General features: G+C 35.4%; 1 protein-coding gene across 10 annotated transcripts in view; it reads left to right on the top strand.

Moving 5' to 3' along the window:
- ATP2B2 (ATPase plasma membrane Ca2+ transporting 2) overlaps positions 1 to 18576 on the top strand; it is a 276349-nt gene that overhangs the window by 173010 nt on the left and 84763 nt on the right. For 8 of the 10 annotated variants that reach the window (XM_013945288.2, XM_067303865.1, XM_067303866.1 and 5 more), the window contains exons 6-8: positions 7736 to 7861; positions 11295 to 11390; positions 17784 to 17825. In XM_013945288.2, the coding sequence (XP_013800742.1) occupies positions 7736 to 7861; positions 11295 to 11390; positions 17784 to 17825 (264 nt within the window). The remainder of the gene's footprint in view (positions 1 to 7735; positions 7862 to 11294; positions 11391 to 17783; positions 17826 to 18576) is intronic. The other 2 variants (XM_067303868.1, XM_067303867.1) reach the window with 1 other exon arrangement.

Genomic DNA, 18576 nt, shown 5'->3' with positions numbered 1-18576 from the left:
CAATAATTGTCAAGATAAATTCAAGTTATTCATAATATTTGCATTTTGTAGTATTCTACACAGTAAATCAGTTACAAAGAAAATGCAGTTTCTAAATACTTTGACTGTCAATAGACTTCATCTGGGATGTGATCTCAAAATGACAGGCTGCTGATCTCATAATGTCGTATATCCTAAAACAGTCATTTTAAAAAAAGAAATTGAACTTTTTATTCATGAAAAGGGTTCTCTTTCCTGTCTGGTCATGAGTCATCCTAACTAGGATATTTATGTTGCAAAACAGCAAGTAGGTACTCATTCCCTCAAACGTCCTTCACTGCCCACCTCCCCGTACACACGCTGTTTTATCCCAAGCAACAGCTGTTGGGAGGTGCTCTTGTTCAGAACAGGTAAGTAGTGATTGATAAGGAGTTGTGAAAAGATTTATTAAATCAACAGTGCAACTGCTGTCCAAATCAGATAGTTTATTGACTATGAGACTGTGCACGCTTATTTATTCTGTGAATTGTGCGATTGTGGTCTGGAAAAAAACAACATCGTGTTTCAGTCAAGAGGTGGCTGCATTAACTTAAGATGCAGAAATTGCTAATACTATTTGTAGAATTGGCATTGCTACAGACTAAGTATTACAAAAGACCATGTTAATCGTTATTAACTTTACCAAGCTTCTGCCTGAAACCATGTGTTTTAAAAGGATTTTTTTCAAGTAACTCAAAAAATGACCACAACTTCTGAGAATAAAACAGCAAAAGAAATTCTTTTGCTCTTTTTGGAAAAAAAAAAAAATCCTTCTGCCTCTTTCAAAATATTTGATTTTTTAAATGCTTTGGCTGTAAAGTCCCTGCCAGGTGTATGCCTTTTGCTGTTCATGTTGTAAAAACCCAAGTTTTGCCAAGTTAAAAGGCCCTGAAAAATGTGTTTGCACATGTTCAGTAGAGGCTAATAAAGATTAGCTGAGATAGCTACAAACTCTGCAGGCTGCACCTGGGCTAGGAACGTTCAGTTTAGGGCTATGTGTTTGCAGGTAGCAAAGTCACAGAAACTGTAAGCAGCTTGGGAGAGTGCCACGCTCCAGTTCTTTGTATTCCTCCGGCTCCCCGATACATTCTAAGGTGATTTAGTTTTAGGAAAGTGTACTGACTTACCTGAGTAGTCTATAAAACTACTCTTGTTTCTGCTAGGTTTATAATAATTTGATCTATCCTAGAAGTGCAGATAACTAATTTTGATGCAGGATAAAGAATTTTTTTGGAGCTGCTTTGCCATGTGCGAATGGGAAGGCCTGCAGTGGTATTTTGAGGAAGTGTAGCTTGTTGTTGCTGTTCCTAACAAGAGGTTTAATCCATTGCTATCCTTTATTTGCTGTATTTTGTGCATGTGCTTTTCCATTTCTTTTCTCTTAGTTAATAATTGTACTGTTTTGTAAATGTAACTTTATCAGGAGACATAAAATTGTCTATATTAATGTAATTTTTAAGTTTTGTAAGTTTTAATTATATTTTATTATAGAAGCTTCTATCATGAAGTACCATAAATTTTTATCAATTAAAATATCTCATCATTGAATTCTCAAGGTTGTCCAATTATGAAGTTTCCATTGGTTCATGTACTCCCACATATACCTGAAATGAATTAGATCTTTTTGGATGCCCATAGATTTCAGTGGTGACTGTATGAAAACAAAAAGATATTGCCCTGAAAAGCATGGTGGCAAGAGAAAAGGAAAATAATCAAGTTAGGAGAAAAGATAAGATGTTTTCCTCCTGCTGTGCAAAACTCAAATACCTATGGTAGAGAGAAGTCTGTCTTTATGGTTTTATTACACTGTTAAATCAAGTTTAAACTCTTTATGTTTCCCTACTATTGTGTAATCTCCATTTTAATTACAAAAAAAGGGTAAGAATTCATGTGCTATTTTAGCAGGTGCTGCACACACCTTTGTAATTGCTCCATTCTTTTCTAATTTAGTGTGTTAATTTAGCTGTGTTAGAAAACCCCTGAACTCTGTTTACTCATTGGGAGATTTGGTGATTTGAGATTCTAGCATGCAAAAAACTTCTTTCTTCTAGAGGTGCAGTTTAGTCTCATGATGCTGGAACTGATGTGCCCACTGGAAATTGTCACGAGTCCGAAATCAAAAAAAGTTGAACACCACTGTAGTGTATTTGTTCCACGCTGAGTTTGACCTGTTTAAAAACTGAGTTGCTTTGGGGTGTTAGTCTAGACATATGTTTTAAAGAAACTTGTTTAAACAGAAAAAATATTCTGCAGATAGGTCTTAAACTTTCCTCTTTGCACCTGGAGACACCAGTAAGTTGTGCTGAAGCTTTTGGAGTTCAGCCGCAGATGGTCGGGCCGATGCCTGGCAGCGTCCTTCCTTAATCGCCTGCGGGAAATGGAAACGCTGCTTCTGATTTGACAGAGGAATAGCTGAAAAAATGCAACAGCTGAACTGCAGTCGCAGTTTGTCATTTTTGAGTCTAAATTTGGTGAAAGATAAACACCCTGAATCAGGAAGTATTATTTACACTGTTGGCACCTGAAACAGCATTTTTAATATTCAGTCAGTTTCAGTGACATAAACTAAATGAGTTTCAGTGCTTATTGTCCTGTTTAATCATCAAGACAGTCATTTACTATACTTGAGAAGCAATTCTAAAAGTGCAAGTGCTGACTAAAACAGATGGTTCATTTCCATCTCTATATAGCCCATGTGTTACCACCTAGGAAGGCAAAAATGCAAATACAAACTCTGATATACCTGCAACCAAAATAAGCAGCATCTTTTCTATACTTCCACCGTATTACTGTGTAGAACATTTTATTTCTTTTAGGCTGTTAACAGAGGTTTTCTTGCATGGTGTATCATAGACCACTGTATCCAAAGGCATCAGCTTAAGCAACGCTGTGGGGATGTTGGATTTCTTTGCAATGAACATGGGTGTGTATCAACCACCAGCTGAAGACGGCTTGGGCTAACCCAACTGATTAGTATTCAGCGCTCTTCACTGAAGCTGATATGCCCTTTAAGCTTCATACAGGTCAAAGTTCAGAGAAATCCATGATTTCTAAATATGAAAGTTTTGAACATGAGTCTGGCCTCTGTATCAGACACAGAGAAGTGCTTTGGGCTACCACGTACTGTAAAGGTAAAATACCTATCACTAAAACAAAACCTTACGAGACTCATTGTTTAAAACTTTTTTGCCAGGAGTTTAGATTAATTTGATTATGGTATGAAAGAGTTGCATAGAGTAACTCACCTAAGATAGTTCTCACCGAATTGAGACTGACAGAACATTACTTCATCCTCATTTAACTTTTATGAATGCTTTTTTTTAAACCAATGCACAGCAAGGATGCGAAACAAAGAAAAATCATTTCATTCAAGAACAAATAAATAAAATAAATCTGTTGATCGCAGTGCTTTGTTAGGTTTTAGAAATAAAAAAGCAGCTTGTTTAAGGAATCAGGTCAGTTATTGCCTGGAGAAAAATCGCTCAGATTCTCTCTCAGTTCATTGCCAGTAAATATTCAAAGCTGGTCGTCTTGCAAAGCAGAAATTCTCACAACAGAGTGTCCAACTATTAATGTTTCAAATTATTTTGGATGTGCTGAAATTAGATGATTTTTGCTGGAAAACTCTTTTTTGCTTGTAGAGGATATTCTGATGATTATTTCACTTTATAGTAACTTCAGTTACCTCTTAAAAATTGCAGTGATTAAAATAGTTGCTTAGACCTGCAGATGGGGAGTTTTTGTTCACCACTAGTTTGGTGGAAGTAACAAAACAGGGCCAAACCCCCAAACTGGCATACTGGCTTATTCCATTTTTTTTCCAGCCCTATTTCCAATCTATTTGGCAAGTACTGTTACTAGATTTTGGGGTTTCTGAGCAGTCTCATGTTCAGTTACATTTTTATCTTGAAAATGTACGTGCTGCATAGTTTCCTTGTCTTTCTAATCCATTTTTCCCTTTTCTTACTGAACTAGACTCCTTCATTATGTATCTTGGAATATTCATTACTTATCAACTTCAAATTAAATACTCAGCTTGTGAAAAAATATATTCTACTTGTATTGAAAAATTAGTTTTGAGAGGGAAAGAAGTCAGTTGTTCCACATGAACATGAAATACATGTTTAGTGTACAGGTTAAGTGAAAAACATGCATTCATTCCATAATTCCATTTGTATAATGATAGCTGATCAAAGTCATAGAGCCCGTTTCTTTATTCAAGCTAATATAAATTAATTATACTGCTATTTAAATGATGGAATTGCCAGAGTTAGGAGGAAGGAGGTTCAGTTCTTTGGTTTGTTGTGGGTGCTTAAGAATTCTTTGGCTAGTACTAACAGAGCATGGTCTGCTGATGAACTGGTACCTAGTACCTGCTCTGAAATATCCTTTTATGCACTTTAACAAATTTGAATTATGTTTTACAAGACTAATTGTTAAGAAAAGTTGATCTCAAAAGGTTCCAAGTGTACAGAGGTAAGCTTGAAATCTGGTGGGTGTGGGTTTTCTTAGCAAGGCTGATTTGAGACATAGGGGTATATGCTATCTTTTAGAGGATATTTGTGCACACCTTTATAGTCCAATTCATAACAAATTCCTTAAAAATCATGTGAATACCGAAAGCAAGTTCTTAATTAAAATATATTTTAAAGTGGTGTTATAACTTAAAAAAGGTGTATTGCACCAGCGCAAGGCATTGTGTTCATTATGATCCCAGTGAGAAAGGCACTCAGACTCCGTAAGGCATTGATTAAAATACTCTTTATTGGAGCTAACCCAAGAAGGAGAAAGAGGATAGACAGTCGTGCGTCCCTTCAGATGCTGCGAGTTGGGCAGCCCTGGACGGACCTCCAGCCAGGGCACGGCACGCGGTGCGGATCTTGTCTGCAGAGAGGTTCACCGGCAGTTTGGTCTTCAGAGCTCTCATAGGGTTTTCTTAGAAGAAAGTGATGCTATTCATCCTTTCTACTGTGAAGCACAGGGATGTTCACAGAGAACTTGATGCTTTGCTTTAAGCTAAAGACAAGGACGTGCCTGTGGTGTAACCAGCAGTAGCAAGCGGGAGCTGCCTGCGGTCTCCGCTGTTAGGAGGACTCGCTCGTGAAGGTTATCAGTGAACAATCCTCAATGCACTGAGAAGGTTTTGTTTTTTTAAAACCATGTCTGTCCATTACTGCATTTTTGTTTCTATTTGGCTTATTTCTGCTGAAATTTTCTTAGTGTTATGAGGGGATATTTATGCTGTCAAATTAGGCATAGGGTTGACAGATGTTCCCTCTGTGCTGTGTTTCTGTTTTCCTTTTAAGAACACGAGAGATTTTGATGATTTAGAGAAAGAGGTTTTGATTATAAATAGTTGCATTGCTTAGTCGGCTTGAGGACAGCAAACGGATGAGCAGTAACAAGAAAAGGGCTTGAAATGTTTGTAAAAAAGGGTTGCAGGGATGCATATTTATTTATCTTTATAACTATGTGTTCCTGTATCTTTCATTTCTTCAGCTTTTGATATAATGACGCAAATATATATAGATGAGTCTCAATCCAGTTAAATGTTTTTTTTTAAAATGAGGAAGAAAGACTCTTTCCATGGCCATTCAGGTTTAAGTAGATCTGAATGCCAAATAAGAGTCTCCACTAGAAATTAATAATATTCCCAGCTGCAAGTCTGTGGTAATGTATAATTGGTTCTAAAATATAATTTGCTTAAAACGATAGCATCTAGGATAAAAAACAATTTTTAAATAGTAAAACACTTCTGGAGCAGGTTTACTTAACCACGCATTCATCCCTAATTAACTTGGCGATATCAATACATTTACACATATACAACTATTTTTTCACAAGACTTACAGTTTCTATGTTACAGTCTATTTTCATAGCTTCCAAACTAGTTTCTTCTCCAAAAACAGGAAGGAGTTATTTAAAAAAACCCAAACCCCATAAACTTTCAATTCCTTTCAATCACAGTTTGATCTACTATCTTTATGTTGAGAAATGATTGTCGTCCCCCCCCCCCCAAGACTTGGATTAACCAAATAAGCATATCATGAATTTCCTGCCACTCCAGGATAAAATAAAAAGACTATTTCAGTAAAGGGCTTTATCTGTCAGTAGCTTCTGGTCATGACATATTACTTTTCATCTATTTCATAGGAACATAATGTTGTCACATGAGTGGCCTGCTGTATATCTTTCAATATTCATGAAATAGGATGCCACTCTTCAAACATTTAAAATATTACTTCAGTAATGAAGTTTTTAGGTTAAAACTTTCTCACCGTATGAAATGACAGATCAGTCACATTTTGGTGTTATCCTTGGCATGTTTGTTCTTTTGTTACATTGGCAGTTTTTTATTTGCTTGTAGTAACTGGGCTTAAATACATGTTAAAGCAGTAGGCGGTTCTTCCATTTCAAAGCTTTTTAGAAATACCCAGTGCACAGTTGTGTAGACACTGTTATAGTTGTGTTGACTCTGTTAAAAAAACTTTTCCAAAGTGGAAAACAGAATACTTGTGACACCTTCTAGGAAGTTCTAGTTCGCTTGTGTTCCCACGAGCAAGACGTTTCTAAGAGGCTGTGATTTTAGATGCACCTAATGTCTGCTTAAATTTCCAAAGTGTGTTTAAGGTTCAATGATCCATCACTACATGTCAGTTTTATTCTTATTTATCAGTGAAATAGATTAAGATGTGGCAAAAATTGTATTTCTAGCTTTATTTTTGCCTGTAAGCAATTAGTATAACTGCCAAATCTCTCAAATTCTTGTGTGTATTAGAAACTGGATTATATTATGGACTTTGGAGAAAGGCAGTTCCTGCAATATATAGTGCGCAATTTTTTTTTAAAATGGAAAGAAAAAAATTGGAAACATTAATTTACATGATGGGCCTGCATAATTTAATCTTTCAGTTTTAATTTTGTAAGTGAAGCAAATGTCTCAGAATAAAGCTGTAAAATAATATCTACAAAATAAAGCACGAAGCTCTTATCAAAAGAAATTCATTTAGTTAACATAATGATATAATTATCTAGGTAATCAGATGATCCTTTTCACAACCATGCATTTTGGTTTGTTTTAAAGCAATAAAAATCTTTGTACATACTGAATTGGTTTTCAAGTGTATGTCAGATTTTTCTTGATTTTTGAAAAACTCATGTTTTAATTAAACATCCCCTTGAAGAGCTTTCTCAGTAGTGAATTTTCAGATTTGAAGATGTGAAATTGTCTTCACAAATATATTTTTTCTATGCCTGTGAATCAGCCGTAACTGAGAAAGATGAAATTGCCCATATGTTTTAACTTTGTTTATGTAATAGTATTTCTCATATAGTCAGTATAATCTTGAATAGATTTGCAGAAGAGTGTTTGCAGAACTCCTAAAGATGTTTTCCAAGATACAGGAAATAACTGTATGAAGCTAAACTCATTACCTTCTGGAATTACACAAACTTTAAGTTAGTGGCAACATTTCCTTTTAAAAGGAAACATGATGTGTGTGGTTGATATTCTATTAATGTTTTGTGGTTAATACATCCTAAGATTTGGAATCAAGCATCCATTCTCATCTGAGAATGATGATCAACAAGAGGGATTATTTTTTACTATGCAAGAAATCTCTCTTAGCTTTATTTTAAGTCTTGCATAAAATATTTTAATGGTTATGCTTTTTAATTTATTAGCAAAATATATATAACTTATATTGCGTATTTTCAGGTACTCATGTCATGGAAGGCTCTGGACGAATGCTGGTAACTGCTGTGGGTGTGAATTCTCAGACAGGCATCATCTTTACTCTGTTAGGTGCTGGAGGAGAAGAAGAAGAAAAGAAAGATAAGAAAGGTAAATTTCATAACACATACGGATGCTCCCAGGCAAGCTCTTGGCCTTCGTATAGCCAAAGCTCTCCCCAATTCTTTGCAAATAAATACGATTCTAAAAACTTTCTTTTTTGTATACGTTTTTGTCATTACACGTCACACAGGAAAAAGCAAAATCTGTTAACCAATAATATACATTGGATAACAAGAAGTTTTTCCAGTGTGAAGTTGCAGACTCTCAGTACATAACCAAATGCACGGGAATACCTGGGAGTATGCCTGTTGCCATGTCTTTTACATAAATCCACAGTCACCTAGAATTTGCTAAAGTTTTGCTCTCGTGCATTTACATCTATGTAATATCTTTTTCTGAAACTCAGCCATAGAAATAACATCTTTCTTTGAACTTCAAAAATAAATTGAGGATAAGCTTTTTGGTTTTTTTAAAACTAAATCATTTAATGTCAGTGACAGACGTTATAAGAACAGAATATATGTAAAGGCATTTTAATTTCTTCAGGTGGAGAGGTCAGACTAAGACTAGTAAAAGAAAATAAAGTAAGTAGCAAGAAATGGTAACAGACTGTTTAACTTTGATATCAGCTATCGGTTAATGAAATTAAGAAGTCTCTCTAGCCTTTCACCTCGTTATAGAGTGATGTTGTCAGCATTTGCTAATTTATGGGTTGCACACTAAGCAGAAATGTGCTTTAATGTGTGTCCTTCCTAGTTTTTGTTCACACAGTCTTTTTGTAATTTGTTCAAGTCTACTTTCAAAATGTTTCCTCTCAGTAAGAAGGTTTGTTCTAAGAATATTTATCCTTCAGTCATATTTAAGGACAAATTAACATAATTTTTTAGACATTCCCACTCTTTTTAATGGCTTTTGCTATTAATAAAAAGAGTAAGTATAGCTTTACTGAAGATTTTACTATCTATCAGACAGTGTAATTCCATTTATTTGTCTTTTTCATTCTTTTTATTTGAAGTTGCAGATGGGGAGGCTGGATTCAAAAGGTTTTCATGACCTAAAATTTCCATTTATTAACGTATGCCCCTTAACTGTTTATCAAAACAAAGTTTAAGTGGTTGCACTTGACTCTGTGTTTCTATGAGAAAAATCCCTGTTTCCGTGATGAATGATTTTACGAAATGTTTACCATTTCATTTCTGCACAGAAATGTACAATACCTGCTAGGCATGATAAGTTCTAGGAGCATTAGAGAGAGAAAGACTGAGACTTCCCAAGGTAAAACATCTTTCATGTCAGACTAGTTTGAACCATGTCTTAGGGTCTAACCTTGCTGTCGCTGAAAGAGGCACTGCTGCGCCGTGCCCTCTCGAGAGCCGGCAGCGTCTCTCTTGGCACTGTGTGAGGACACTGTAGGAGGGAAGTAGAAACTTCGGCATCTGCTTGCAAGTAGCAGCTCTCTGCCGTAAGGTCCTGCGCTCACGTGGCTTGCCCTTCTCTGTATTTTGTTTTGCTCAGGACACTGGTAATTCTCTCGTGCTTCCTTGTGGATAGCCTTGAAAGACAGGGAAAAACAAAGCTGAGGTAGCAGGGTAACGGAGTGCGCTATATTCATAAATTAATAGCCAGAGACGGACGTTCCTTAAAGGTGTGTAAGAATTTTGTATAGCAGACACTAAATCTGATTGGATATAGCTACAACACCGAGCAAATTCTTTAAAATCTTCTAGTGTTTCTAGCTGCCTTGTGCTAGCGCAGAAGAGTGCCCGGGCAGAGCTGGCCCAAACTCCTGCAGTGTGCTCTCCTATAGCAGCCTGCAATCCTCTCAAACCCTACCAAGCGCCAGTGTTTGTGTGTCAGTCTTGGGGGGCGTATGCCTTTATCGCTCATTAACGTTTTGTAAAAATCGTCATACAGGTATGAAACAGGAGGATGGACATCAGCTTCCAGGTAGAGTAAGAATTCTGGCAGATCAAATGAAAGGCTAAGGCATTGCGCTAGCAAGCTGTGGTGCAAATCAGGGTGGAACTAATGATTAATATAATTGTCTTTGAATTCGTGCAGTTAAATTAAAGAATAATTTCAAATTGACAGGATTCAAGACACTTGCATGTTTGTTCTCGGCAAACATTTAAGTGTTTATGCATTATTGCTGTTGCAAAGCTTAATGTTAAGCTTGAATGCTCAGTTATTCTCCAGAAGTAAATTATACTCTTAAATATTGAAATGCGCTATTTGCTATTAGCAGTTCATGCTGTGCTGGTTAGTATGGGTATCCAACTGGAATGAAAATAAGCATGAGTAACTACAACAGCATAACTTATTACTATTGCAGTAATCAAATTTGCAATTGAAATTTTCATAAATGCACTTATATAAGGTGCATTTTTTAATTTTGTACAGTTTATCTTCTTCTCCCAATTTACCATTTGTAAACAAAACATGACCCTTTTTCTGGAATAACAAACCAGTACAGTGTGAAACAGTCTCTGTGGGTCAAGTAGCAAGGAAGTTCATGAGTCTCAGACTTCGTTATCAGACTTCTGTGCTCTGCAGTGCACAATCAACCAAGAGAAACAGGGTAAAACTCATTTTATCTAGTATTTGTAGAGATTAATTTTCTGTACTTTAGCATAAAAAATAAAGTTAAAACAATAAAAAACCTTTGGAGAGTTTTCCATCTTCCCGTCAGGGAAGAAATATTTGCTTGACCTTTAATACAGGGATAATTGCTGAAAACAAAAAGAGAATTACATTTTCTGTTATTTTTTCATTGTATCACAAAATATAGGCAATTGCACAAAGTCTCTAATTCAGACTCTAAATAACTCATTTTTCTCCACAAGACTAAATTTGCTAAGATTCTGTATTTCTTCTGTTTCCTCAAATTTCAACATAGGATACTGAAGAATTTACTGTTTCTATTTAAATCAATGTGCATATTAGGCTATTGCAGGACACATACTGAGCCCATTTTAGACTGAGGTGTGACGGCAATAATAAATGGTAATATGCAACATTACATAAAATATAAAATATGTAATGTTGCATATGCCATTTAGTATGCTGCATATTTTAAAATTACTGACACGCTCCATAAATGCATTTACTCAAGGGAAATTTCAACCATTTTAATATTTGCCTAACTCTTTCAATTAAAGCAACTAAAATCAGCATAAAGGAGCAAAGGAATGTACATAGTGCTGTGTACAGTCAATTCTCACCAACTCTGTTAACTTTGTTAAATGTCTTTCATGTTTATTTATTTATTGATTTATTTTTATTCCATGTATGAGTTCTTGCCTTACTTTGTAACACCTTGTAATGACATTTTGTTTCTGAAAGTTATGTTGATTAATTTAAAACAAATCTATTTTGGAGAAGACAAAGCCATAGTATTCCATAAATGTTTTTGTTTTTGTCATGTGAATTTGTTCATATTATTATTATTATTATTTATTGTTTTTTATCCATTATTACTCAGTAGATTCTTCCCATCCCTCCTCCCACCCTCCTTCAGCTACAGATGGTGCAGCAGGTGCAAATGCCACTGATAATGCAAATGCCAGCTTAGTCAATGGTACGTCAAGAACACCTAGCTTGTTTTGTTTGATGGATTTCTCTCCTGACTGTGTAAGATTCCTTCTTCCTCTTATGAACGGCACAGATGATGTATGTGTTTACCCTTCTGAGAGCTCCTATTCCATAAACTGTACAGTAGCTTATAAGAGATGCCACAAAGATGCTGCAACTTATTTACTTTATTGACGAGGAATTAAGCCTGGGAGAGGAACTAGTAGGAACTATGATCTATTTGCCATTAATAAAAATTACAGTTAAAAGGAACAGTTAAATAAGTAAGAGTGTTTTCAAAACTTCTGAGTTGCTGTTACATAAAGTTTTGGTGTAAAACACTTCTTTACGTGTTTATCAGCATAGATTTGAAGAACGCTGTAATAAAAGGATTATATCTTCTTTTCTTCTAATGTGGCGCTCTCATAAGTATTCATATAGTCTTCATGTACTTTTGAGAAATAGTGCTGGGGTCAGGAATCTGCCTCAGTTTCACCGTGAAATGCTTTAGGAATAACTTTTGCTACTTTGAGCACCTTTTTGTTAAGAGACTGAAAAGTGAAGTTTGTGGATTCTTGTGCGCACCCTTAGATAGTGATCGTCTCATGAGCTGTAGCATTTCCAAAAAAAAAAAAAGAAAGAAAAAGGAAAATACTCTAGTCCATTTTGACTCTTCATACAGCTTCTTGACCCCACTTCTTAGCATGCTAATATTTCAGTATCTCTTCTGATAGTCTAATTCCAGTTTTAAATGGAATGGATTGCTGTTAGCCCAGGCATTAGAACAGCTGTATTTTTTTTTGATAATCAAATACATTAGTTTTTATCTGCCATAGAAACCTTTCCCTTTTGTACAGCACCAGTGACACTGACAGAAGTAATTCTATTTTTCATTATGTTGGTGGTAGAATCTTCTTCCATGCAGGTCAGCAGTTGTTGTGTTATGCATGTAAAACTACAGGTTCTGACATAGCAATAACAAGCAGTAAGCAAATGCTAAGATTTACAAGTGTGGTACCTTATTTGAAACAATGACATAGGAAAACCTTTGAGCTTATTTTTAAATAACTGAATTATGGTTTGAAAGAAAAACAACCAGGTTTAAAACTTTTCTTCTGTACATTATAAGTTTGCTGGAAAATTAGCATTGCCAATCCATGCACCTCACTGCGTGGCAGATTTTTTAGTAAAGCAAAGGAATGTTTTTTTTTTGTTGTTGGGTTTTTTTAACCAAACTGGCTGAAACAGGAAGAAAAAAAAGTTATCCTGGGGCACAAAATTTCATAATCAAGACTGGATAAGTTTGGTAGACAAGTTCTTGAAAACACCAGGTCCTGCACACAGACCTTTACAGTGTCATCAAATCTTGATGGACATGAAGGAGGACTGCAAAATTTCTCCTTTTCCAGACATGCCAGAAAGTTAGGAAAAGATATTAATCCTTCCTACAAGCCCTGTCTTTCTCTTATCCCTAGATCATCCTGGTTGCAGCACCACTACTTCAGATTCCTTAGAGACCAACAGCCATGAAATTAATGAGGACTATTTCCTTCTCCCTTCCTTATGCTTTGTAGTTCTACTCCCTTGTTTTTTAATACAAACATATGCATACGCGACAGTCGTACCAGATAGCCTTCTACAGTCCCACAGGAGACTGAGGTATTTCATGAAGTCTCCGTTGTGCAAGGTGCTGAGTACTAAGTTAAAGCATCTGCTCAAGTGCTTTGTTGGATCAGAACCATTGCTCAGCACGGCGCCGAGATGAGTCCTAAGTAATTCTTGCCTAGTCGCTCTGTTAGTAGTTTTTAGTTGTCTGGTAAATGTCTGCTCCATTTGGTCTTACTGCTTGAACTTGATATGGAAGTGGAGTTCCAAGGGATATTAAATCAAGGTTTTATATCGAGGAAGTATGTGCTTTTTCCATTTTCTTCTGTCCCGTCATAAACAGTAGTTACTGTCCCCATTTATCTCAGAGTTATAGTGAACGAGACATATATACTCTGTTCTGCTTAGTGCCCAAAGTGTGGAAGGCAATTGTAGTGCCACTAAATGTGTGTTTTGCTTTTAACTTCTCTTCTGAGATGAGGCAGTTGAATTAATTCTGCATATCTTTGACCAACATGAATGGGAAATACTTTCTACAATTCCACTTATCTGATAGTGTGTTCAGAGGTGAACCAGGACCTGGCAAGTGAAGCTAGATCTGAGCGCTCTGAAATTGTCTGGGAAATTGCCAGAGTCTGGTTTCTGTTTGTATTATGCGTTTTTTCTAGTCAGCAGTGATGATGTAGCTACTTAAATATAGCTATATTTTGGGGGGTTGAGGGGACAAAGGAAGGAAAAAATTAAGTTCTAAAGCAAGAAAATCAAGTTCTTGTGGTTCTTATTTTTTCAGTCTGGATGAAATGATATTTTTCATTCATGTATGAGGATTTTCCCTAAGATGTGACTGAAAACAAGCATAATGTGTAATTCCTCTCAGGAGAAAGTACCTTAAAATAAGAGAAATTACTATATGCTTCGATGTGTACTTAGCACAGGAAATGCTATTGTTAGTTGAAAATCAACACATTATAATTGCAGACAAATTATTACTCACTTCTCAGCTACGAGAATACAGCTGACAAAAATATCTTTTATTTTCAAGAGTGATATAGTCATATAGGTTTGCGACATACCTTATTGCTTGTGACCTGTTGTGTAAGAAGGAGCTTTGAAAAGGTTGGTTGGGTTCTAGTAGTTAATAGCTGGAAATAGATAATACTTTGGTGTTCCTCTTCATTCAAAAATATAGACAATTGATGTGTCCAGTTTTTAAAAGCTTACAAGTTCAGCCTGGGATTAAAGCAGAAAATTTTGCAGAAAGGTAGTAATTCACGAAGAACCCTTTTATCCTAAAGTAATGCTTTTAGAAAAGGTAAATTATTTTAAAGAGAATATGGGCAGCAGCAGTCGCTGCACGTTTGGGAAGCACATTTACCCTAATTTTGATTTCCTTGGAGAACAGGTTTATGAGTGGCTGGATTCTCATTGTCCAGCAGAGCCCGGCCTTTTTCCTAAATCAGGATTTCCTTGGGATTTGGGGGGGTTGGGGGGGGGGGAGGTGTATTTCTCATGTGGAAATACCATACTAGACTGAGAGTTAAAATATTTTAGATCTACTGTTAACTCTGTCAGTTTTGGCATATATAAGTTAGTGTTCAATTCCTAGGAAGCAGTTTGCAGTTTTAGTATATTTTAATATATTTCCGGAGTTGTAGGTGATTCAGTGAATGTCTAGAAGAACTATGGAAAACTTCCGATTTGATGCGGAGGAATCGGATTTATTCGTTTGTCGTTAACCTGGGTTTGACTACGGCGTTGCATCTGAGAGCACGCTGCACGAGCGAATTCCTCGCGGTTCGCTTCAGATATGTTTGGTGCCGCTTTCCCTCCCCGTGCACAGATTTGCCGCGTGCTTCTGCGCTTACTAGCTGTAGATGCAGCTGCCCTGGCCTGGAGACAGCTTCAGCTCGTTTCCACCGCGAGGCGAGGCGTTCGGGAAAAGCTCCAGGGTGCTTTAGCTGCGTGAGGCGCAGCGGAACGCGCCTGGTTTAGGCTTTGTGACAAAGGCCGGTTGCCAGCAGTTCCTCCAGCGAGCAGAGGGCTCTTCGCGCCCGCCCCTGGGTTTGGTTATCGTGTCTCCTGGCCTCCTCGAAAGGGTTGGGGGGGAAGGGGAGTCTCTCTTGTGAAGCTTTTTTGAAGTAATAGCTGGTTTTGTGGTAGGAGCTCTGGCAGTAGTGGTGCCCTGGCTATGTTCCAAGCAAAGATACATACATTTTAGTTAAGTAGAGGCAACATGCAAAACATTTTGTCTTCAAATTCGTACCTCAAAACTTACAAAGCCACTACAGAGTACCAGCCATCTCATGAGCCTCTATATTCTTTTCTAAACCTCCCAACTTTTATCCTTGCTTAGAAAAGTGGAAGAAATAAATTTAGGTGAATTCCCCCAGATTTCAAGCCCCCAAACTGTCCCTTTTACTTGGTTATTTCCAAAAAAGAAGTTTGCAAAAGTTATGTAAAAATAGCTTATATTATTGAATAATTCTATATTAAAATTAATATTAAATTTTAATAATAATTAATATTAACATTTAATAATTCCTTTAAAAAGAGTAAAATCTTTTACCTCCCTTTACATTATTCTTTTCTTTGTCATAATTGTCTATGCTGTATTACTCTGTGTAAGTAACTGGATTATACATAGTATGATGAACACCCCCATACCCTGAAACATTAACCTAAATACAGTAGCTACTGAGGTTAAGAAAATATTTCTCAAATAAGTATATTTATATTGTTGTTAATAGTGATTGTCCATTCACATGCTGGTTATTTTTATGTAGCAAAGGTAGATGAATTAGTGTAACTCATTATGACAATTATTATGCTCCTATTACACAGCAGATATATAGATATATAGTTAGATAAGGTATTTTGTCTTGCACAGAACAGTGTATTTTGTTTTCACCAGTTATGAAAAATGTAAAGTGTTCTTTTGTTGAAGAATCTTTAGTTTTACTGTTTTAAGGTTTTGAATTGTATTCTGAAAAAGGAACAGACTACATCTGCTCTAAATTAGTATGTTCAGTCTCTTAAAGAAGGCTTTCTCCTTTAGCTAGAAATCAGAATCGCTAGAAATGTTTTATTTCCTCCACTAACTATATTAAAAGCCATTCTAAGAAAAATAGCCATTAAGCAGATATCAAGTTCAACTATGAACTGTTTTGTTACCATAATTTTTAGATTAAATAAAAATTTTTGAGCAAATTTCACTGTGAAAATGAACTTGTTTTTGTTCAGGTTGGTAGATGCATGTCTCATGGAAAAACATAAGCCTTTGGAAGATAAATATCCCCTTTTTTACAATCACATGATATCCAAAGTGGGAGTAGGGTTAAAAATATAGACAAGCAGTTGATGCCAAATGGTTTACTTCAGCGTACTTTAATAATCCTTCTGAATACTGAGATCATCAATATGTAGCAAAACATCCTTTCCCTTACCGCAGTTGTGCGCTTCTGAATTTCTCAGCGGCTGTAGCCTGTTGGTATGGGATGAAATGAACTGGTGATGCACTTACAACTAATTTGGCCATTTTTGTTCTGTTAAAAAGAACTAAATATTTAGTGATCTCCAAATTACAGAAAATACAAACAGCTAGGAAGTAGATCTTAGCCTTTCAGGTTTGCTTCTATGTATTCATGGCATAGAGTGAAAAATTAACACCTCTGTTGAAGCATGATTTCTGTTTTTTTGTTGTGCGTGTCAGCACCAGCTGTACTATCATAGGAAGCCTAAAGAGCAGGACTTAACTGCTGTCTTTTTTTATAAAACCTAATGATACATTTCTTATTAGTATGTGTCAAAAATCCTGTAAAAATATTTTAACCATTCATTTTTCTTAGCATAATTTTTCTTTTGGGCGTTAGAAACAACCACTGAAAGAGAATGCCTGCCACTGTGCATACAATGCTTATAAAATTCAAATGTTCTTTTCCGTAAGATAAATGCTTATACCACGGTAAGAGATTCGCAAGGCGTCTCACCTCCAAATTTTGAATACAGTTGAAATGCTTTATTAGTTATTCTGAATACCAAAGTTTTTTACACTCTGCTTAGTATTTTGCCATTTCCATATCATACACACTTTCAAATTTTATATTATCAGTTTAAAAAAAATCAAATAATGAGTTTGATAGGGTAAGACTAAATGTAGCTAAAATAGTAAATTTAAAATTACAGATGCACATGGCAAATCTTTAGGAGAAATCTGAATATAGAATGAACACTCAGCACTCCTATTTACAGCAGTAACTTGCTAAATAATATAACCTTTATATAATTGGAAGACGTAATTTTAAAATCATGTCTGACTTATAGTTTTATTTTATTACATTTATGTATATTATTATTTATATTTTGTCTTATTTTACTAAAATAAATTTAATTCGGGAATGCATTAAGAAAGTCATGCTCTATACTGGTGTTTTATTAAATCCTAGTTGCCTGAAATTTCAGTTCAGGATTATTGTTCAAATTCTACTTTACTGGATTTTTATTTTTTTTTTTAGCTTCACCCTCTTAACTTATGCAATTTACTCAAAAATATGCACCATTATTTAGTATTTTACCTGTTAAAACACTGAGCTTGACTGCAGTTTCTTGAATGTGTCTGACTAAGTTGTCCACACTTCTGAGTAAATATATGGTAACAATGGCTACTGGTCATAAATAAATATCTGTAACATGCTCATTACTTTTGTCTGCCCTTTTTATTTAAATTTCCATTGTCATGTTCTGTCTTGGGTGATGACTGTTTACTGTCTGTTGTCTGTTGAAATTTTCCATCATATAGGCAAAATGCAGGATGGGAATATGGAGAACAGCCAGAACAAAGGTAATCTTCTTTCATATTAAGCAGGTTGTGGATTTTATTTTTAGCATGTAGCAAGATTCTGTTAAAAAATAAAATGACAATTTGTGATTTTTGCCTATGTGTCAAAATGTCTCTATTGTTCAAACAGAATGTTAAAAAAAAAAAAAGCTCTAAGAAAGAAATTGTAATTTATAGAATTCTAAGCTGTAAGAATTTTAGGAGAGGAAAAGATCAATGTTTCAGATAAGCCATTTGTAGATGAGGCTTTCATGTCATGCAGCTCATTTTGAATTCATTTTTCTTGTGCAAGTTGCTATGGATTGTGCATATGCTGTGTATTGTTAGTGAACTTCCAGTCCCATTTTTGATATGTCGTGTCATCTATGGCATTTAATGGCATTGTATAGAAATATTTTTATTTGCAGAAGATAAAGCAATAACAAAAGGAATTTTTAATGCAAAGAGGTTATTTAGCAATTGAAAAGCATATTATAAGGATGAATAATAGGAAGATTAAACAATGTTAGGTATTTCTTATTTAATGTATAATCTCAGGAAGAAATTGAAATAACTATTTCACTTCCTCTGAAGTGAGTCTTGATTCCCTTTTTGTTATGTGATGCACCAGCTATTGTGATTTTTTTAGACTGTGTCAAATAAGTAAATTAATAAACTATAACTTTCTCTCTTCTCAGATAATTTTAAAGATTTTGCAGGTGATGGATCAGAAACTGATAAACTCAGATAAACTCAGTTGTTTATGGTACAGAAC

This window comes from Apteryx mantelli, chromosome 12, assembly GCF_036417845.1.
Source record: "Apteryx mantelli isolate bAptMan1 chromosome 12, bAptMan1.hap1, whole genome shotgun sequence".
In the NCBI taxonomy this organism is placed as follows: domain Eukaryota; kingdom Metazoa; phylum Chordata; class Aves; order Apterygiformes; family Apterygidae; genus Apteryx; species Apteryx mantelli.
Note: the sequence above shows the minus strand (reverse complement) of the source record. Positions and strands in the feature narration are given on the sequence as shown.